Here is a 23,801-nt window from a genome sequence, read left to right on the forward strand (position 1 = left end):
ATTCTTTTCCATTTTTACTTTCTCTTTTTTTCTTGATCAGTTTTCAACTTTCTTAATTTCAGTTCTTACTGTTTTCATTTTCTCTTCATAGGGTTTTTTTTTTCTTTTTTCTAATTTAGTGAGATAAAGACTTAACTCCTTAAGTGCTTAATCAAGAGACTTCTTGAATAGTGGGGGATTGGAGTTAAGGTGCTATATTAGTATAGTAATATGAATAAATATTAGATAGTAAGCTAAGAAAATTCATTAAGTCTAATTGACTATGCACAATGTTTATTAGTCACTTCATATTCTTTTCTATTTATTTGTATGTGTGCTGAAAGGGCTAAGAGATGGATTGAACAGAAGTTAGTGGGTAGTTTGGCAGCTGTGGAAGAAGTGCCCATGGATGCTTAGTAAACAAAAAGGCAAGAGAAGATTTTAACATCTACATAGGGTTGAGGCCCTTTAGGAACTTCTGGTAAATAAAAGCCTACAAAGAAGACAATCTGGGAGTCAGAAACAAGTAAGGGCATTTAAATTTGAAAATAGGGAAAAAGAACATTGCACTCAACCATATACCATTTATTACCATTCTCTGATAATTTAAGACTATTACTGCGAATTATTTTATTACAAAATATCTGACTATTTTCTCCAAAGTGTTTTCAAGCTTAGGAAAACATCACTAAAGTTATTTTAGCCTCTGAATCCTGTCTTGTGTTTTTGTTATTCATAGTATCCTTATGATCTTAATTGAGGCTTTCTTTTTTTTTTTTAATTTGGTTTGATTTTTACAGGTGGGAATGAGTATGTTTTTAAATGAGAAGTTCTAATGTTTCCTCAAACATCAGCCGTGTTTTGTTTCTCAGAAACTTGGAGAAAATGGAGCTTTCAGATCAGGATCTAATTTTTCTCCAACATCTGATTTGAAAAAAAATCAAGCACACAGAAAATTTGATATAAATGTGCGGTGAACAGCCATATGCTTACCCCCTAGATTCTACAGTCTGAATTTAATTTTTATTAGCTAGAATTAATGTTTGCCTAAACCTCTGAATGATGTTGTATAGAGTGATAGCTCCACCATAATTACATAGGAAGTATTCTGTTCCTACTGGTAAATCCAGTGCTTCATAAGAGTTCTGTACTGCAGCCAATTTTATGAGTACTCTAAACAAGCCAGTACAGGTCAGCTGTTAGCTGGGTGGAGGAGCTTCTAGAGAGTTCTTCCCAGCTTAAAGAAACAAAATTTCAAAGTTATCTGGCTTGCTGCCTAAAGACACCTACAGCTTTTGGCTCTTATAAGCATTGCCTTCCAGAGGCATAACCTAGGACCTTATGGTTGTATAGTAAGAGAGTGATTGCCACTGCTTTGGGCTAGAAGGTGGCAGGGACAGTAATAGAAACGAGGGTGTGACTGGGATTCCCAGGTTCTACTCTAAGATTAGTGGAAACTGTCTCAACAGATGGCACAGTGCTCTGTCCCCATGTGCTCTCTTCTACAAATTTATACAACCTTCTCCATATTTTTCAGAGCCACTAAAGCCTTTAAAGAGAAAAGAGAATACAATTCCTTGAAATTGTATTCTAAGGAAAGCAGTGGCAATCATCTCTCTAAGCTGGTTCCAACTACCATATGTGATATTACAAGCTATATATTTCAACTCATAGTAACTGCTTCATTTTGGCAAAACATCTTTTCCTGGAAGATCTTTGGTTAAGAACAGACTTCAAAACAATGAACTGTGTGCTCATCAGTGAGCTAGCTTCTTCTTACAGGAAAAAAAAATACTGTGGCTGCATGAAACCTATGACTTTCCATTCTTATCCAGTAAGAACTGATGTAATTTTCTCAGTGCTGAAGTCCTTTGGGGCAGCCCTGAATATTCAATTTTGAACAGGTGTGGAATACTTGAATGAATATAAAAATAACACTTTTAGAATGAGAATAGTATTTTTAAATTATAAAAGTCCTTTTCTCTTTTGGCCTAAGTTCATGACCTTAACTCTAAACCTAAACATTTTCTGAAGAGGACCAAGTAGTAAATACATTAGTCTTTGTGGACCATACATTCTATTTTACAATTACTCAACTCTGCCATGATAGTACAAAAGCAGCCATAGGCAATAAACGGATGAGCATGGCTATATTCCAATTTTATTATGGACAAATAAAGACTATGTTAGTTATTCACAAAACAAAAAACTCATATTTACTCTGTACAACCAAGCTCTAGCATGAATTAAAAGATTACAGGCCCACTACACTATATACAACCAATGTTTCTTCATATATAGCCTAATTCTTAATATTAAGATATCTTTTATTCAATTTGTGAAGCCGCAGGATTAGAGGCTAATACTGAGCCTGTATTTTCACATAATCTAAAATGTAACATCGGAGGTTAAGAACACGGGTTTTAGAGTCAGTCAGATGTGAATTCAAATCCAGGCTCTGTAACTTTCTTAGCTGTGTGATATTAGGTACATTGAAGAACATTTCTACATGTTTCCTCATTTGTAAAATAGACAAACTGCTTAGAAGATTAAAAGAAATAATGCACATCAAACTCAACACAGTTTTCATTAATGCACACAATAAACGCTCAATAGGTGTTAACTCTGTCATTATTCAGTAAGTCGTCAGTAAGTAATGATTCTTATTTGTATCTTTGTGGAAAGATCACCCATGCCATTGGGGTTCAATAGTACATTTCACTGATTATATACCACTTTGTAATTAGGAAAATCACCCTAATGTAAGGTCGTATTTTTTAATTTGGAAGCCCTGTGATTAAATTGATATAATAATAGATGGATTATACCGTTGGCTCCTGGGAGGGATGTATTTTCATGTTTGACTTGCCACTGGGACTACCTTTACGTATCTGTGACTTAATGGTATTGGCTTGTATATGTGTACTTTTTAAATTAATATTTATTGAAGCATTTTTTAAAAAGAGTTCAGATGCGTTACGGAGCATTCCAAATCTCATTAGTGTTCAAATAAATGTAGTTTTAAAGTTCTTTCTAAAAGTTTTTTATTTTTTATCGGTAATACATAGTACACAGGATAAAATTCAAAAAATACAAAAGATTATATGATGAAAAGGAAGTTTTCTTCATCTCCCCACTACATCCTCTATCCCAGTCGCTTTCCTAAGAAGCAACCCCTTCGAGATACAAACGCACACACATACATACTGATATGCATACGTTACATGCTGTTCTGCATCTTGCTCTACCACTTTAGAATACACCAGAAATTTCCCATATCTCTGCATATAGAGCTGCCTTGTATTTTTTAATGGCAGCTTACTATTTTATCAAAAGGACGTGTCGCACATTATTTACCCAGCCCCTAGGCATAGACTTTTCGGTTGTTTCCAATTGTTTGTTCTTACAAGCAAAATTGCAGTGTGCCTTATAACTTTTAATCTTCTTTGTATCGTGATTTTTCTCCTTTTTCTTCCAGCACGACTGATGAGTGATTCTGTGGGGCTTTCCCGAGTACCCTAGCCCCAAACCTCAGCAAGTATTTGTGGAGTTACTGGTTCTTCCTCCAGCATTGTTGGTTTAAGTCTCCAGTTCATCTACCTGCTCAGGCCCTAGTGGGAGCTGGGTATGTTATTAACCGCATGTCAGGGTGTGTGTGTCTGAACAGGGGTGAGCACACGTGTCCTGCGCTGATTTCTGGGGCATGCATGCATGGGAGGGAGCAATTCTGAGTGCAAGTGGCTGCTTGTTTCTTTCGCAAAGTGTGTTGAGCAGAGGTGGTGTTGCGATCTGTGGTATGTAGTCCTGGCGTGAAGCTGCGGATGACACTCTCCAGCTCTGGTCCACAGACCTCCCCCAACCAAGGGAGGTATTTAAAGGTGTCTCTTAGAAACAGGCACTACCCGGGCAGCCGACTCCAGAACAATGGGTCCTTTCAGCCACCCCTTTTAGATGTATGGCTCATCACCATGACAACCACCCCATTATTGAAAGTCAGCGCGGGTCCCGCCTCAGACACTCTCCTCCTAGGTTCCCCTCCCCCTTCGGCCCGCCGTATGGTGTGTGTGGCACTGGCAGCTGTTGTCAAAAGAAGGCACCTCTTTGTCTCCAGGGGATGAAAGACATTTGGTTTTCATCGCCACCCTTTCTCTCCGCCCAACTTTTTCTCCGCGCTCTGCTCCCTGTCCCCAGACGGTGCCCCTGGATGCAGGATCCCAACCCCAAGTAACCACTCGTAACTTTGGTATCAATTTCCTCTTGGATTCACTCTTCCCAGAGCATTTCTGCTTTTACCTCCAACTCTTTGAGTCACTCTAAACTGTACTGTCCAAAGCAAGAGAATTCACTTTAGAAATCCCGGGTTTCTTTTTTCAACTCCGCTCTTGGAGTTCTAGTACAAGCCATTTCTCCCCTCAGACCCAATAGCACCACCTTCTGTAGCCAAGAGCTTATTGCTGAGTCTGTCCCCTCTGAGCAAAAGCTCTTTGCCACGCCGATTTAAAAGTTGGGCCTGAGAATAAGGACTAAGGTGGTTGGTTATCTTAGGGATCTCGCATTCAAACAGCTAGACATCTTCTGGATGAAGAAAAGGTGACACAATTATATAAAACAACTTGACCTGTATTTTTCTCAGACTTTTGATTTAAATGTATTAAAATATTTTTAATGCGTATTACTTTGAATGAATACCTAAGTATGATTTACTTTAATTTGTCTGTGGAGGAACTTTATAAAAATTAAATTTAAAAATGAGAAAACATCTTTGACTGATCATATGCCTGGGATTTGGGGTTCAAAGAATATTGCCCCTGAGCCTATAATCTGCACTAGGGATCCTAAGATTGGAACAGATGGTGTTTTCCAGACCTATCTGGAAAATAAAAAGGTTGCGGTGGTGAGGGAAAAAACAGGACCAGAAGGAGGAGGGATGCTGTGGAGAGAAAAATACAGAAGCTTGTAATCACCAGTGGGGACAGAAAGAGAGCAAAACTGGGTATATTGAGCTCTTGTGGAGGTAAAAACAAAACAAAACAAAATGACACTTTAGGATTCTGTGTGGGTTGGAAAAGCAATCAGCATATTCATAAAATTTTATCTAATACTAAAATAGGTAGATACTAGAGATAGAAACTTGATAACTATTTCAGATCTCACTGAGTGTGCTATTTAAAAAAAATACATTAAAGTTTTAAAAGGACTTTAAAAAAACTTTGGAAAAAAACCCTAAAAGAATGACAAGTAAAAGGGAAAGGAAGTTCAGCAGGCGACTGACAAGAGGTACATTTTTCTGGTCTTTGCTTCCAGTTACTATTACTTTTGACAAACAGGAAGCAGTCAAAACTGGCACACAGGACACGAGTATTTGCAAAATGAAGGGTTTTTTTTTCATCTGAGAATAATTTTTATCTAAATAATTATATAGAAATAATAAGTATGGTACTCTAGAATAACAGTCTAAGCCCTTCCCCATCATTACCAAATATATTTTGGAGGAAATTCTGTCAATTTTTTTCTGTGAGATTTGATTAATATTTGGTGATTTCACATGAGGGTCACAACAGAGTGTCACAATTTGAAACTCCAGTTGTTTAACTTAATCTTTTTTTAAAGTGCTTAAAATTGTTATTAACAAATAAAAACAATTTTCCCTTTTTGACAGTAATACTCATGGTTATATCTGTAGTCTGATTTTTACCAATAAATACATCATTTAATTTTATTAAAGTTAAAGACGGAACTATGTAAAAATGTGCTCCCTGGAGCTCAGGGGCCACCATGGGAACTAAGATTGAGGCCAAGTAGACAGAACTCTAGAATTATGATCTCCATGTCATTCAGAGCCGCTCTGCTTTATCTGTTTTTTATGTAAACTTTCATTTATCTAAAAGATTTCACTGCTAAAAAAGAAAAAGTAAATTAAGGCCACTGTTATAACAAAAACTTAAGAGTTGTAACAGATCTTAGAGTTAATTTAGTACAATCCTCTCATTTAACAGATAAGGACATTGAGATCCAAGAAATTTATCATATGCCATCAGTCAGCTCACACCCTGTGACCACGTGCCATCCCTACAGCCCTTTCAGACAAGTGCTGACTGCAATACTCACTCCCTGGCTATCACTTGCTGGACCTTCTTGTTACTATAAACATATTTTTGTTTTACCTTCTTGTTTTAATCTGTTTTGTGGAGATTAAATAAAAGCTATCTTGTGGAACTTTCCTACTTTCCAGTTTGTCTTCCCTAAGTCCTTCAATTCCAGACTTTACTTAAAATATCCAATTGATTGTAGATGCTCAATTCACTGCCACTGTCTGCAGACAGCTCATTAGTTGCCTATCCAATATCCGTTTTCTTGTCTTCTTTATCAACAGAGTCCTGTGGGGGGAGGGGGAGGGTAGTACTGTGCCAAGCTAAAAACATTCCCAGGCCCTCTTTTGGCTCAATTATGAGCAATAAAACACAGTGGGACTTCAGGAAAAGCTCAATAAAGGGAACTTACTCTCTAGCTCATGTCCATTTACTCTTTGCCTTTCTTCCTTCTTTCTGCCTGGAATATAGCCTGATGACTGGGGCCACCGCAACAATATTGTGAGCAAGAAGATCAAACCTCCACTCTAGAATTAGTGGAATGGCGAACTAAGAGAAGCCTACATCCATGACGGGAAGCTGCCATTCCTGCCCTGGATTTCCTACCCCTTGACTTCTCATAATGGGGGAGAAAAATAAACCTCTATCTTTTAAGCCGATATTTGGGGGTTTTCAGTTGCATGCGATACAACATAATCCCCACTGGCTCCCATTTAGGACGAAATCAAAGTAGGCTAGGAATTCAGTTTTATTGAGTAATCTGTTTTGAACACTTACTATATAGTGCTGATATAGTACTTACATACATCATCACAAGGCTTATAGCATAATAATAATAAATCATTCACTTAGTCATGTAATGAAACAATCTCCTCCTCTGAATCCCTACCCCTGGCTATGTGCAGACATATGTATGCATCTCTTGTCCAGATGCCAGGTCCATGTGTTGTAAGACCTAAAATTTCAACCACTGCCTTGACATGTTTAAGCATCACAGGGCCCATAGGCCTAACTGTGAATTTCCCTACTCTCACCAAATATTCTCCCAACAGCAGGTATGTTTCTTTGCCTGGATAGTTCCTTTATCAGCTGGACCAGTTGTACCCTGTGCAACTAGTGGATTTTACCTCCCTGTCACCTCTCAAAGTTATTCAAACAAGCTATTTACATAGTCCTGCAGAAACCAAGGATCATTTCACCCTCTTGTCACTACAAAGCTTGCCTTTACAGCCCCTGGTTGTTCACTCTATTCTAGGGTGCAATCCCCATGAGGCCCTATATGGTGTGCAATATCTTCTTCCTTGGCCTGTGAGTGTATGTCACTAATAAACTGCTTCAGTTTCATCTGTCTAGTGTTGGGTCTCATGCATTTAGCCATCTCGTACTATTTAGGGTGGCTTCCTTCCTTCACCAAGGGAATGAATAGGAAGTGATCAGAAATGTTTGTTTAACAAACATTTATTGAGGCCTCTTAGTTGCCAGGTACTGTGTTAGGCAATGACTATAACGGTGAGCAAGACAGATACAGTACCTGCCCTCGAGATACACATACTCTATGGGGAAGACTGACAAAGAAAAAAGGCAACAGAGAAATAAATACAGTAATTTCAAGCTGTGATTGGTGTTTTAAAGGTTAGAGAATAGTATGGGGTAGCAGAGGAAGAGGAAGATGGGAGGAGGGTGAATTTCGATAAGGTAGTAATAGAAAACTCACTGAGAAGGTCACATAAGTAAGACTTGAAGAAAGAAAAGGAACTAGCCATATGAAGACCAAGGGGAAGAGTCTTTCAAGTAGAGGAAATAACATATTTTCAGGCCTAGAAGTAGTAGGAAGGGGAGGAATGGCAAGAGATTCAATTGGAAATCTGGAGAGAATAGATAAAAGAGGTGTGCCTTAGCATGTTTGGGCTGCTATAACAAAAACACCATGGATTGGGTGGCTTAAACAACAAACATTTATTTCTCACAGTTCTGGAGGCTGGGAAATTTAAGATCGAAGTGTTGGCGGATTCAGTGTCTGGTGAGGATATACTTCCTGGTTCATAGACAGCCATCTTCTTGCTGTGTCCTCACATGGTAGAATAGGCAAGGATGCTCTTTGGGTTCTCCTTTTTAAGAAATGCATTCATAAGGTCCTCACTTTCCTGACCTAATCACCTCCAAAAGGCCCCACCTCCAAATACCATCCCATTGGGCATTAGAATTTAACATGAATTTTGAGGGGACACAAACATTCATCCTATAGCAAGGCACTAAGGGCATTTGGATTTAATGTCATGGGAAGGCACTGAAGGGTTCTAACCTGCAGATAACAGTGCACAGTTTTAAAAGCTCACTTTTGCTGCCATATAGATAATGGATCTAAGCGGGTGAGAGTGGAACTGGGAGAATCTGTAAATTGCTTTGGATAGTATAGACATTTTAACAATATTAATTCTTTTAATTCATAAACGTGAAACATCTTTCCATTTATTCGTGTCTTCTTTAATTTCTTTCCTTAATGTCTTATAGTTTTCAGTATACAGGTCTTTCACCTCCTTGGTTAAATTTATTCCCAGCAATTTTATTCTTCTGATATAATTGTAAATGGGTTTGTTTTCTTAATTTTTTCTTTCTAATAGTTTGTTATTAGTGTTTAGGCATACAACAGATTTTTGCATATTGATTTTGTGTCCTGCAACATTACCGATTTCATTTTTTAGTTCTAAGACTTTTTTGATGAAGTCTTTAAGGTTTTCGACATATATTATCATGTCATCTGTGGTGATAATTTTTCTTCTTCCTTTCCAATTTGGATGCCTTTAATTTCTTTTTCTTACCTAATTGTTCTGGCTAGGAATTCCAATGCCATTTTGAATAAAAATAGGGATCCTTGTCTTGTTCCTAATCTTAGAGAAAAACTTTCAGCTTTTAGCCATTTAGTATAATGTTAGCTGTGGGCTTGTCATATATAGCCTTTATTACGTGAAAGTACATTCCCTCTATATCTGCTTTGTTGAGAGGTTTTATTTTTATTTTTTATTTTTATCATAAATGGATGTTAAATTTTGTCAAATGCTTTTTCCTGACATAAATCTTGGCAATAATTTTAAAATCTGACACAAAACATAAAAAAACAGAAGCAAAAAATAAACAAGTGGAACTACATTAAACTAAAAGGCTTTTGCATGACAAAGGAAACCATCAACAAAATGAAAAGGCAACCTATTGAATGGAAGAAAATATTTGCAAATTATATATCTGATAAGGGGTTAACATCCAAAATATATATAAAGAACTCATACAATTCAATAGCAAAACAAAAACAAAACAAAACAAAAAAACCAAACCCCCAAAAATTTGATTTAAAAATGGGCAGGAGATCTGAATAGACATTTCTCCAAAGAACACATACAGAAAGGCAATAGGTACCTAAAAAGATTCTCAACATCATTAATCACTAGGGAAATGCAAATCAAAACCACAATGAGAGGACAAAACCACACCTGATGGAATAGCTATTATTAAAAAGACAAGAAATAGCAAATGTTGGTGAGGATCTGGAGAAAAGGCAACCCTTGTGCACTATTGTTGGGAATGTAAATTGATGTAGCCAGTATGGAAAACAGTATGGAGTTTCCTCAAAGAATCAAAAATAGAGCTACCATATGATCTAACAATTCCATTTCTGGGTATTTATTCGAAGAAAATTAAAACACTAACTCAAAAAAATATATGTACTCCTGTGTTCATTGCAGCACTATTTATAATAGCCAAGATATAAAAACAACCTAAATGTCCATTGATGGATAAAAAGAAATTGTGATATTGTATATATATCATTATATATATAATGAAATATTATTCAGCCACAAAAAAGAATGTAATCTTGCCATTTGCAACAACATGAATGGAACTCGATGGCATTATGCTTATGAAATAAGTCATACAGAGACACATACCATATGATTTCTCTTATAAGGGGAATTTAAAAAAAAAACCAGCTTATAGATACAGAGAATAAATTGGTGATCGCTGGGGGCAGGTGGAGAAATAACTGAAGAGGGTCAAAATGAATGACTGAACAAATGAATGAATAAAAGAATGAATTACAGTCACATTTGCCTTAACTGCTTAGGATTATAAATACATTTCTTTTTCTTTAAACATACATCCTAATTCCAAAATAATTGGTCACAATTATATTTCCTTTCTTCATATGCCTGTTTACGAAGAGGTCTTCAAAAGGAAATAACCATAGACATAAAATGTGTATTGTCATTGTTTGTGTTGTATAGATAGTCAATAAATATTTCTTGCCTGAATAAAATAATGATATTTTTCTCCAAAGAATAAAAAGGCAGTCACAAAAATTCACGTATTGTATGATTCTATTTATGAGAAATGTCCAAAAGAGGCAAATCTACAGAGACAGAAAGTAGAGTAGTGTTTGGCTAGGGTTGGGAGGTTGGGAGGAAATGGAAAGTGACTGCTAACTCTAGCTACAGGTTTCTTTTGGGGGTTACGAAAATGTTCTAAAATTAGATTGTGGCAATGGTTGCACAGCTCTGTGAGTATACTAAAACCATTTTAAAAGGGTGCATGTTACGGTATATACATTGTATCTTAATAAAATGGCTTTTTAAAGAGAATAAAAAATAAAAACGAGAGCTCGCTTTTGCTGCTGTATAGAAAAAGGATTGAAGGGGGTGAGAGTAGAACTGGGAGGGTTTATAGTCATTCAGGCAAGAGGAGATGGTGGCCTGGACTAGGGTAATGACAGTGGAGTTGGAGAGAGGATGGTTTCCTGATATGCCTTAGAGATAGAAGCAACAGGGTTTGCTTCTGACCAGAAGAGGGGGTGAGGGCAATGGAGGATTTAAGAATAACTTGTGGGTATTGGTTTGCGTAGTTGAGTAGATAGTGATGTCATTTACTGAGAAGAAGGAAACGAGGTGGAGTAGGGCTAGAGGAAGAATCAGATTTGGGAGGGAAACTCAAGAGTTCCTTTTTACCCTGTTAGGATGTCTCTGAGGTGCCTAAGTAGAAATATCAAGTAGGTAATTGGATATGTGGGTCTGGAGCTCTGTGAAGAGGTTGAGGTTGGACATATAAAACCAAGAGTTATCATCATTAAAAGAGTTCTTACACTCATGAGGTACTCTAGGCAAAGAGTATGGGCAGAGAATGGAGGACTGCCTAGTAACAAACCATAGAATAATGCCATGCCCCTGAGGCGGGAGTCCCTCACAATTGGATGTTCTTGGGGTTCATTGTCTAGGGAAGAGGCCATTTGGTGTGACAATCACTTTCCTCAGGAGACTGGAGTGAAGTAGGCCAGCTTGAGGCTGCTAGGAGAGGGATGCTGCTGTCTTCTTGTCAGGCAGGGTTTGAATTTCAGGAACTTGAGATGGTTTTGCTGGGGCTCCAGAGTAAGAGGAGTTATAGAGAACCTCTGCCACCTGGAGTGGGTATGCATCCCAAGATATCCTGATTACATTATATCTTGTGAACAACACTATTACTTACATGTTACTCTTTATGTTCATTTCCCTTTTATTATCCCTAAGTCTTTATACAAACTTTGTATAAGTGTCCACCCTGGTATTTGCTCTGCAATGGGAAATTAAACAAAATCTAGTATGTCTAAACTGGTGTTGAAGAGATAAAGAGATACTGAGTCTCCCAAGTCCAGCATGGTGGGAACAGTGGCCAGTAGTGGGAGGTCCCTAAGGGGGAGGGTTGGTCTCTTTTTCGATAGTAGGGGTGTCAGGTTCAGGCTCTACTCTCTACAAGGACAAGCTCTTTACATGGCCAGCCTTAAAGGAACTGGTTTTGATTTTTAAAAGGGAGATGGTCATTTCTTTAGATTTTTTTCTACATTTGATTATAAGCTCCTTGAGGACATGCTTTGTTTTTTTCCTCTCAGTGTCCAGGAGGTAGTAGAACCTCCCATAAATGTTAGTTAAGTAAATGGATGAATGTATATAAGGCACTGAGATATACGCACTATGTCAAGGAGTTTACAATTCAGTTATGGTGATCAAATTGCATACACCAAAGCACTGTAGTTTACATGAAAGAGCTGTGAAAGGCTATTTAATTACAGAGGACAGAGAAATTTCTTCCAGTGTGGGGTTCTCCAGGTTGGGACAGACTTTGTGGAGGAGAAAACATACGGCTAGGCCTTGAGGGCTGGGGAGAATTTCTACAAATAGGATGAGTAAGAGATGAACGCTTGCCAAGTAGAGGGATCCGTGAGAACAAAGACACAGAAGGCAGGCGTGCTATTTCTTTATTCGTGACTAGTCTGATGCAAGGGCAATATCCATAGACAGAGGAGGAAATGTCAAAGCTGGAGAGGTGTGTTGGAGCTCACTGCAGAGCTCTTTAAAATGTCTTTTTCAATGAGCAAGGCCTCTCTCGTCTCAGACCAAATGGAGGAGGAGGAGGAGGAGGAGGAGGAAGAGGAGGAGGAGGAGGAGGAACAGGAGGAGTTGTTAATCAGTCCCAAGGAATCCTGATAGCTGGGATTGGCTTTTCACGGTAGAAAAACTTCTCAGCAGTGAGATGTTAAACTATAGGATGGTTTGTCAATGGCAGCTTTAGAAAAGTCTTTTCTAGAAATTTTTTACACATAAAAATAGACTTTCCATTTGTCAATGATTTTCTGCAGTCTCTCTTAAAACCATGAGAAAGTATTATACCAGGAGTCCCTAACCCGCAGGCGGCAGACCATATGGGTCTGTGGCCTGTTAGCCACACAACAGGTGAGTGGCGGGCAACCGAGCTGAAGCTTCATCTGTATTTGCAGCAGCTCCCCAGATCTAGCGTCACCACCTCAGCTCCATCTCAGATCATCAGGTATTAGATTTTGATAGGAGCATCAGTCTCAAGTGCCAAAAGGTTGGGGACTGCTGTACTATACAAACTCTCCAATTCTATATTGTTCAATTCAACTCAACAAATATTTGAGTGTCAACTTGGCATTGCTATGACTGAATTCATACCATCTCTCTCTGCCTTCACTGTTCCTCTCTGCCAGTAATCCCCATCTCAACAAATGACACTTTCATCTACACAGTTGCCTAAATTAGAAACCAAGGAATAATCTTTGATTCCTCATTCTCCCTCACCACTCACCTTTAGTTAATCCCCAATCCCTATCGTTCTACCTGCAAAACACCTCTGGAATTTGTCCATTTCTCTTAAATCTCCCATCCTGGTTATAGTCTCTAGCATCTCTCATGTTGATTAATGCAATAGTCTAAATGATCTCCCTGCTGCCAAGCTTGACCTTCTCCAACCCATCCCACACTCATGGTCTTTCTGAAACATAAATCTGAAAGCACTTCACTCTCCTACTTAACATTTCTTCATCGGGCTCCCAGGCTTATGAGAGAAGCAGGAGGTCTGTGTGCACTCTGAGTCAGACTGCTTCAATCTTCCGGTGTGGTCAAAGTCCAGCTCAGCTACTTACTTGCTTACTTGACTTTTGGCAAGTTACCTAAGCACTCACGGCAGTGTTCTCATCTATAAAAAGGGGATTATAACAGTAATTTCTTTTAGGAGCATTGGGAAGATTAAAGGAATCTAGATCTTCCTCTCCTCTATAAACTGAAATTTGGAGTGTCCCACACTCCCTTAGTCATCTCAGCAGGTCTCGTGGCTTTAATATCCATATACTGATAACTCCCGAATTTACATCTGCAGCTCAGCCCTCTGTCCAGAATCCTAGGCTCATATATATCCAGCTGCCTTCTCAACATCTCTACTTGGGTGGCTAATAGAGCTACAGATAAATTAAACTTAATGTGTCCAAGACCGAATTCCTGATTTTTTCCCTTCAAACCTGCTTCATCCATAGTCCTTTTAATGTCAGTTCATGGAATTAGTTTTCCAGTTGATCAGGCTCAGATGTCCTGCATTTTCCTCTTGTTTCACTCCCCACATCTCATCTATCAGGAAATCCAGCTGGCTCCTCCAAACTGTATACAGAATCTGACTCCCCCTTTCCACTTTCATGGCCACACCCTGCCCAAGCTCATACCTCTCTCACCTAGATTACTGCAGAAGTCTCCTAACGAGTGTCCTTCCACCCTGGCCCATCTACACTCTCTTCTCAACCCAGCAGATTGATAAATGTAATCCAGTCCCCATCCTTGACCCTGTAACCTCATCTTTTACTTTACCTCATATTCATTTGACTCCAGCTACACTATCATCCTTTCTGTTCCTGAGACTCTTCAAGCACACTGTGGTCTTAAGGCTTTTGCATTGTCTATTGTCTTTATCGGATATTCCTGTAACTAACTCCCTCTCCTCCAAATCTTTGCTCAAAGTCTTTTCTCAATGAGACTCACTCTCATTACCCTTTTAAAAACTATGTCCCATTCTATGCCCATGCCACCTTGAACAAGCTTGATCCTGTCCGATCTTGGAAGCTAAGCAGGGTTGGGTCTGGTTAGTACTTGGATGGGAGACCACCTAGGAAGACCAGGTGCTGTAGGCATAAAAAATAAAAAAAATAAGGGATTGTAAGATGACAAGGTCCTTGCAATCTGTGAGGTCAACCAAGGGTTGCTTCACCTAAAATAAATAAAATAAAATAAAAATAAAAAATAAAAACTATGTCCCATGACATTCTGAATCTCTTTTTCCCATTGCACTTATATCCTTCTAATATAATATACTTTACTTGTTGTATTTATTATTATCTGTTTTCCCTCACTGGAATGTAAGCTCTGCTAAGGCAAGAATTTTTGTCTTATGTTCACTGGTATTATATATCCAAGCACTGAAACAGTGCCGGGTATATAGGAGGACTCACTAAATATTTATGAAATTAATGGATATTGCATGGTACATGGTGTTTTCTAATTACTAACAATTATTACAAAGCTCACAACCACCGGGCTCCTATTTGTCTTCCTCATTTCATTTTAGGAAAAAAGAAAAAAAAGAAAAAAGAAAGTCTACACTCTTTCCCATTCTAACCCAGCTTTAGTTCACTCTCTCATCTCTGGAATTTTCTACATGTACTCTTATCTCTGTCCTTCCACCTCAGTGGAATTCATATTCATCTTTCAGGTTTCAGTTTAGAAGGACTTCCTTGACTCTAGGTCACCCCCTCCACCAGCAACACCCCCCCCCGCCCCCCTCGCATCGTGTCCTCCTTGCTCATCGCACTGTTTTGTAATTACTTGCTTCTCATTTGTCTTCTAGGCACTGTGACAACAGATATTATGTTTATGATATAAGTCATTGCAGCATCCTCATCACAGGGCTTGATACACGGGAAACTCTCAGTAAATGTTAATTCAATGAATGAATGAGAAATGTCCACAACAGTGATTGCATGTCTTCACCTTAAACACATTGTTTAGTTACTATGTTTAATTATATCTTGCGCTGCTTCTTAGATTATAACAATTGCTAAAACTTTTTCTAACTCAATCCTCACAACAAATCTACAAAGAGTACTACTAGTGTCCTTATTTGAGAAGTGAGAAAGTTGAAGTTTAGAGAAATTAAGATACTTTCCCAAGGTAACACAGCTGGTAAATGTTGTTGCACTTCAAACTCAGGCAGCCTGGCATCACAGTCCCTAAGCTTACAGGATGCCATATTATTCAGACATTTTGATTTTGGGTTTTCTTTTTTTTTGGTTCATAATTAGCCAACTATCTGCACTTAGTGAGAGTGGCAGGTAACAAACCACACCACTTCAAACAAACATTTATCATGGTCCTGTGTAAGGAGGAGCTGCCACTTACGCTCCACTTTACCAAAGTGGAAACTAAAGCATAGGCAGGGTGACACCCTCATTGTCTAGGTCGACATCATTATCATGATAACCAGTTTACCATTTTATTGAACACATACAATGTGCCAGGCACTGAGGCAAACCCTTCCCACACCTCATCTCATTTAATAACTAATTTTTCTTTTAACTAGATTCGAACCTTATTTTTTGACTCCTACTCCATGCTTTTCTGATCGCAATGATTTGAATCACTTAAATTTGAAATAATAATGTCAAAGTCATTAGAGCTCCAATGCGATTTGGAAAGATACCTACCTAACCCTCTCATTTTCAGCTCTGGGGCCTGAGATTCTGAAAGGTCAGGTGCCTTGCCCAAGGTCAAGCAAGTGGTGGTCTGAAAAGGCCTCCTGAATCTAGGTCCAGAGCTCTCAATAAGACGTTAAATAGCAATTGCCCAATGCACATAAATGAAAAGGCTTCAACGTCTTTTGAAACGCACTTATCTAACGGAGAGTAGTTATTTCTGCTCACAATTTATTTCCCATGATAACGCTACCAAAATAAATCATGCCCTGGAAATCACACTTTTTAGCATCCCCCTCTAGGCGCATTCTGCGGTTACGCAGGTGGCTTTGGCAGCGGGCCGGGCCCTTTGTGACTGATGATTAGGGTCCCGGCAGCTAGCCGACTGTTTACGACAGCCAGTCAGGGCTTGGAGCCACAGATCTGCACCAATCGGAGATTACTGAAACCTCAACAAGGGCCAGCTGGGGGCTCGAGCCCGCGAACAGAGTGAGCAGCGAGCAGCGAGCCTCGAGCAGCGATCAATCAGAGGGAGGGGCAGATTACCGACACCCAATCCGAGGTCGCTGGCGCGAGGCCGAGGGCCGGCCAATCAGCAGGCGTGCGGCGGCCGGCGCGCGGGGCTGGAGCGGGGGCTGGGGGCGGGGCCTATCTGCGCAGCGGAGCGGTGGGCGCTGCGAAGAGCAAGGCGGGTGAGGAGGGCTGGCGACTTGGGTACCGGGAGGGGGCAGCGTGCGCTCGTAGCTGTCCAGGGTGGGACTGGGGTACGCTGGGGTGGGGCAGTGGCGCGCGGGGCGGGAACAGGGGCACGGGATGCGGTAGGACTGACTCTTCGCGCAGCGGGATGCGGCGGGGAGAGGTAAGGGACTGAGTACCGGGCTGCGGAGGTGGCTCGCTGCAACCCAATGGCTGAGGGAGGAGGGGACACTGTTGCCATGGTAACGCACGTGTGCAGGCTGGCGACCCTTTACACAGTCCAAACGTGCGCACATCTTAAATCCGCCCCCCTTGTCTGGCTGTCCCGACCCGGTCTCCATCATCCCTAGCTCGCAAGAGTCTAAGGATGATGCGCTGGACCAGCGCAAAAATATCCTATTTTGGCAGCCGCTTCTCTTCCTCCACATCCTAGCTGCTCTCAGCTTCCTCGTCCTGCCGTTTTGTCCACAGGCAGAGGGATTAAGCTAGCTAGGGCACTTGGTACCATAGGCCTTTGCGGTTGACCTTCTGGGGCCAGTACGTGGCCAGTTCGCAGAATGGCCACAGTTGGGGTCCAAGCGCGACCGCCTGATCCTGGGGACTGGCATCGCAGAATTGATGTCTCCTGAGGGACCAGGGGTATCCCCAGAGGGATCTTTTTAATGCATTCAACGCAGATCCTGTGTATAACAAATACTTAGAGAATGGGGTCTGACAATAAATAAAAAGTGACAGCTTTCCATTCCATGGACCAGCGCTGTCCAATAGAAATATAATGCAAGCCACATACTATGTAATTTTACATTTTTCTAGTAACCACATTAAAAAATAAAACAGGTTAAATTAATTTTAATAGATTTTATTTAACCTAGTATATTCAAACTATCAATATTAAGAGTAATTTAATCAATATTAAATTGTTGGTAAGATATCTTAAATTGTCATTTTCATACAAAGCCTTCAAAATCTTGTGTGTATCTTATATTTACAGAACATATCATTTCGGACCAGCCACATTTTAAGTGCTCAATGTTCATGTTTGGCTAATGGTTACGATATGAGACTGTACAACCAAAAACATTTCTTATATGTGTGCCAGTTGTGGCCAAATACATGAAACTCAATATTTTTTGAAGCCCACTTATATGCAAGGAAGCTCTGTGCAATGAGGCAACAAAAAATCTGAGGCATGGTCTTTTTTCTCAAGGAGATTTCAGTCCATTTGAGAAAATCCATATACAAAAATTAAGTCAAATTTTAAATGAATATGATTCAAGCACTGGTAAGAATAACTCATTGACAAACAAAGTGGCTAATAATTATCCTTAGGAATTTCAGGGAGAGGTACTTCAGGTTCATGCAGTAGAGGAAGAAGAGTCTTGAAAAGTGGATAAGACTTGGACTGCTGGGAAAGATGAGGAAGGTATTTTGGTTTAATGGAACTGATCATAGCTTCTTTTGTTTTTAGGCTTGATAATTTTCAGACTCCTGAGGTTTTCAGATTGAAAAAGAATTTCCTCTCTCACTGACAGTCTCCACCATGATCCATAGCCTTTTCTTGATCAACTCCTCTGGAGATATTTTCCTGGAGAAACATTGGAAAAGTGTGGTCAGCCGTTCTGTTTGTGATTATTTTTTTGAGGCACAAGAGAGAGCTACTGAAGCAGAAAATGTACCACCAGTTATCTCTACTCCTCATCATTATCTCTTAAGTGTTTACCGGCACAAGATCTTTTTTGTGGCTGTGATCCAGACAGAGGTCCCTCCTCTGTTTGTCATTGAGTTCCTTCACCGAGTAGTGGACACATTTCAGGTGCGTGAATGTGAGGAAGTTGATACATGTAAATTATAAAGTCTTTCTAGTTCTGTTTCTATCGTATTCAGTCTCATTAAGGAACTTTTTAAAAAATCAGAACTCTGACATTGCTCACTTCCTCTCCCATCTGATAAGATAATAGATTCTACTAATTGAATTGGCTGCATCTAAAATGATAAATTGAATGCTTTTCAACCTGTTGCATGAGAAAGCCACCTTACTTGGTATGATTGTATACAGTCATTTTACTTCTAGAGATTGGTATTGTCCTACTTTTTGTTCGCAAATCGGAGTTTAGTTTTGTTTTTTTTTTTAAATATGTATATTGTGGACTTGATGCTAACCATTAGCTATGTTATTTTGAGTTGCATCAAAAAATGATGAGTGTGTAAAGATATATTTTTAAAAGTTTTTACTCTTCCTGGCAAGAGTAATTTGTGACTGCATACTTCATCTTGGGTTTGGGGTGCTTATCCACAGCATAGGACTACTAGTGATGAGCAAATTTAGGATTAGAAAATTTTCTGTACCCATAAGAATTTAAGGGACACATTTTACAAGATATAGTTTTCATTTTGAGGTTTTCTCTCAGGAATAGATTTGAAGATCTGGGAGAGTGAGATGCAGGGGAGGTTACTTACACTAGGATGTCAGCACCATTTTGGCACAGGATTTTAGGCTGCCTAGACTCTGGATTCAGAGAGTAGAATCATCTCCCTAAAAGAATTGCTCGACTTCTAACTGTTGTGGTTATTTGCATAACTCAAATGATAAATGAGAAGCAAAGGCCCTTTATCTTCTTGTCATGTGAGGTCTGAAATTAGTCATGTGAATACAGAAATTGTGAAATTGGAGAAGAGAACGAGGACTCAGATGTTATGATAAAAATTTAAAAAGTCAAAGAGTCCTTTCATTTGCACTCATATCTACATCACATGTCTAAAACAGGCTTCATTCCAGAGAATTATATTTTATGATTTTTCCCACAAATACTTTCTGATAGTACTATTCTGGGATTCCAGTTCTCATGTGGTATAATAGTTCCTACACAGTGAAAATCTGAGAATTATAAACCCCAATATGTGGAGAAACTATACGTAGAAAAACCAACCCAGTAGTTACGATCTTAAACCACTCTAACTGGGCATTGTTATGATTTCCACATGTGATATTTTACCCCATCCTAGGATTAACAGTTCCATTGGTGAAACTCAACATTAGCTTCAAATTACAATATTATGTAACTAATTACAGGATAGGAAGTGAGAAAAACTGTTTAATCTAGTTGAAACCACAGAGGAATTTCAGAAAACAGTAAAGCGTCTGGTTTGGAAGTCTGGGACTTCAGAACTTGTCATTTTTGAAGCATTTGTTAAAAGTAAATGGATACATTCTGATTTTTATGTCTTATCTGATTTGCATTCTCTCTGGCTGTATTATTTTTCCAAGACTAGAATGTAATGGAAGAGTTTCAGCTATAGAAGTGCAAGAACTTTTGCTATAGCACTTTGTCATACTTACAAGTTTACTTTCCAATTGCTCAATTCACATTCTGCCTGATTTGTAAAAGGTAGTGAGGTGTTTTATTTATTTTTCAAAATAAAATCACTGTTGGGAGGGAAATGCGTAACTTTTTTTTCCTTAAATCTTCATTTTTTAAGAAGAAATCTTTTGTTTTAGACACACATTCCTAACTCCTAAGTGCTCTTGGATATTGGAATGATGCTGATAATTGACATCTGGTATAATTTAAATCACATCTGAAGTCTATGATCAATTTTGGATGTCATAATTTGAGGAGAATATTGGAAAACTAGAGTGTATTCAAGGCAATGGCAAAATGGTAAAATAATATAGAAACCATACCATAGCACGAACAGTGGAAGGATCAAACAGGGAATTTGTCTGTGAGAAAAAAAATTGAAGTGGAAGCCTATAGTTGTTTTAAAATAACTGTGTGGCTGTTACATAAGCTTATTCTGTAAGGTAGATCTAGGAAGCAAGTTTTAGTTTAGCAACAGAAAGAACTTTCTAATAATAGGAGCTGTCCATGAATAGAATGAGCTTTCTCAAAAAGGGTAAATTTCTCTTTGCAGGATGAGTTCAGGGAGGGTTGTATGATCATCCCCGAGGTTGAGTAAAAGACATGACTGACATTGCTAGAAGGGCAGACCAGTGACTACAAGCATTTCTTTCTAAATCATCTCATCATCATGCATCACAATTTTACATACTACTTTATAGTATACAAAGCACTTTCACATATATTATCATTTCATCAATTGCACTTAGTTCTTAGAACATCCTTGTGTGTCTAATGGTATTATCCTGATTACACTATTAAAGAAAGTAAGACCCAAATTAGTTAGTATGACTTAATCAGATTTGGAATCCAGTGCTTTTCCCACAATCCAGACAATTTAGTAACTAAGTATAGCCTTTGTTAATAAATAAACAAAAAGCGTTCTTAGAATCCTAGCGTTTTAGAGTAGGGATGATCCAAAAAGATCTGGTGTGCTAGCTCATCCCTCTCATTTTATTTTATCTCCCTCTCAGTTCTTATTACCTGCATGAATGTTAAAGAACAGCACAATAGTGAAGATTAAAAAGATTTTCAGGTCCTGTCTGTCATATTAAGTATTATCATTTTGCATAGTTCTTTCAAATTCTTGTTTATAGCACATGTAATAGTTTAGATTCAATTTTGTATTCTACCTATTTTATCTAGTCGAAGAAACTAACCCAAAGAGGTTAAATGACTTATTCTAGTTTATTTAAAAAAATTGGTAATGACACTAGTACTATAAGCCAGTCCAATATTCTTTCTACCAAGCCAGCTGCCTAAGAGAACTATATATTCCCTATATGGCTTTATTCACTCATTGTCGAAGAGTATCCCAGAAACACTGAGTAAACACAGTGTTTACTAGATCCCTATTCTCTAGGAACATTCTTTCAATTATTACAGTATCTGAGTGATAAATGTATATATTGTATTTTCATCAGGATTATTTTGGAGTCTGTTCAGAGCCAGTGATCAAAGACAATGTGGTTGTGGTTTATGAGGTATTGGAAGAGATGCTTGACAATGGGTTTCCGTTAGCTACTGAGTCAAACATCCTCAAAGAACTGATAAAGCCTCCCACTATCCTTCGAACAGTTGTCAACACCATAACAGGTATGGAGAAAGGGGAAACCCACAGAAAGCCAGTGCCATCATGGGTGTGGCTTAGTCCCCTATTGTGCATTGTTTTGAGTGCTTATCTTTGGGGATCTCCAATGTCTAAGTGCTTTAATTTTGCTCTTTATAAGTCTTTGAGTATGACCTAAAATAGATTTTTGTTATGTAGAAAATACCCTGATTTCAATGACAGAATGAAGTGTTCTCCTTTAAAAATAACATTTTTCTGATTACAGAAGAAACAGAGGAGCATTGTAGAAATGTTGGAAATACAGAAAAGAACAAAGAACATGAAAATAGCTCAATCTCATCATACTTTTAATATACTGATGTATATGTTTTTGTCTTTTCTAGATAGATGGATGATGGATGGACATAATGTTTTAAAAAACAACTCTCGTATATTATTTTAAATTTGGCTTTTATCAATATTTTGTGAATATTATCTCATTACGATAACTATTCTACGTCATTTCTAGTGACCTTACAATTTTCTGCCATATGGTATAGACCCTGAGTTATTTACTCCGTCCTTGTTTATGATGTTTCTGACTTTTTGTTCTTTTAAATAACAAGGAATTAGCATTCTTATACTTAAGTCCTTGTGCATATCTAGAATAATTTCTTTTCAGTACTAGAAGTAGAATTGCTGGATCAAAGGGTGTGTATATTTTAAAGACTTTCATACATTGTGCCAAATTGCCCTCCAGAAAAGTTAGACTAATTTATACTTTCAGTAGTAATTTTTATGCACTCTAGCCAACTTTTGTATTATTATTATTAATAATTTTTTAAAAACTGACCATTTGAGCTTAGTGATACCTTGTTATTTACACAGTCATTTTTTATTACGAAGGAAGTTAAAACCTGTTTAAATGTTTGTCAACTATTTTTCCTCTACTGTAAATTACATTTTTGTGTCCTTTGCCCATTTTTTTTTAAAATGTTTTTCTTTGTTCATTCTAATTTAAAAGAATTCCTTTTATTTAAGGATATTAAACTATCATATATTGGAAATATACATGATAGTTTGTAGGAGTTCTTTATATATTTTGAAAACTGTTACAGATATTTTCTTACAATCTATCACTTGTCATTTGACATTGTTCATGTTGCTGTTTGTTTAGCCACATGTAAAATTTTTTGATTTAGTAAAATTAATCATTCTGCTTTATTAAGGTTTTACATTTAGGTCTTGCTAAATATATAAACTGGATTTACATGGAATTTGACATACTGATTGAAAAATGCATTTTAAATGGTATAAATATGCTATAATCACTAGGATAAGTATGAAAAAGAATTACAAAGAGATTGGAAAGATTTGCCATGTCAAACATCAAGATACATTAAGTTCATCTGGTACATAAGACAAAAACCCATAGAATAGATATGCCATAAAAACCAAGACAGCTTTGAAAATAAATGTTAAAGAGAGCAAGGGAGAGTGTGCCCTATCAAATACAATATGCATTATGAAGTTTTGGTAATTTTAAAATTATAGTATTGGCCCAGAAATAGACAAATAGATCATTGAAATAAATTAGAAATTCTAGAAAAATACCCTTGCTTTTATGGGAATTTGCTATAGATAGATGTGGTCACATATCAAGTCAGTGGTCCAGGGGCCAATTGTTAAATACATTGTATTAGGGCAGTTGGCTTTGATATAGAAAAAAAATGAAGTCCCCTTACTTATTCTATACACAAAATAAGTTCCAGCTAGATCAAAGAGTTAAACATGTACAAACTTTATAATTGTTAGAAGCAAACATAGAATGTCTTCTTGATTTTAGAAAAGGTAAAATTTTCTTTTATAAAAAGTGTAATTTCTTCTAGTTCTTTCATGCTTTTATTTTTGGATTTAATTCTTTAATCCATTTAAAAATTATCTTGATAAACAATATAAGGTAAGGCTCTATGTTCATTTCTCCAAATTGTCAGCCAGTTTTCCTAGCACTGTTTCTTGAATAATTTATCCTTTTCCCCTGT

The 23,801-nt window shown here is 38.0% G+C and overlaps 1 protein-coding gene and 1 pseudogene across 3 annotated transcripts in view; both read left to right on the top strand.

Moving 5' to 3' along the window:
• AP3M2 (adaptor related protein complex 3 mu 2 subunit) overlaps positions 1 to 23,801 on the top strand; it is a 68,161-nt gene that overhangs the window by 30,893 nt on the left and 13,467 nt on the right. The window contains exons 3-5 of one of the 3 annotated variants that reach the window (XM_023519747.1): positions 3,458 to 3,604; positions 18,281 to 18,625; positions 21,635 to 21,806. In XM_023519747.1, coding sequence (XP_023375515.1) covers positions 18,353 to 18,625; positions 21,635 to 21,806 — 445 coding nt within the window. In that variant the 5' untranslated portion in view covers positions 3,458 to 3,604; positions 18,281 to 18,352. Of the gene's footprint in view, positions 1 to 3,457; positions 3,605 to 16,756; positions 16,809 to 16,956; positions 16,976 to 18,280; positions 18,626 to 21,634; positions 21,807 to 23,801 lie in introns of those variants that run through there. The other 2 variants (XM_011372758.2, XM_023519748.1) reach the window with 2 other exon arrangements.
• On the top strand, positions 14,441 to 14,559 carry LOC111729132 (annotated as a pseudogene).

Source organism: Pteropus vampyrus, unplaced genomic scaffold (genome assembly GCF_000151845.1).
Source record: "Pteropus vampyrus isolate Shadow unplaced genomic scaffold, Pvam_2.0 Scaffold8, whole genome shotgun sequence".
Taxonomy (NCBI): domain Eukaryota; kingdom Metazoa; phylum Chordata; class Mammalia; order Chiroptera; family Pteropodidae; genus Pteropus; species Pteropus vampyrus.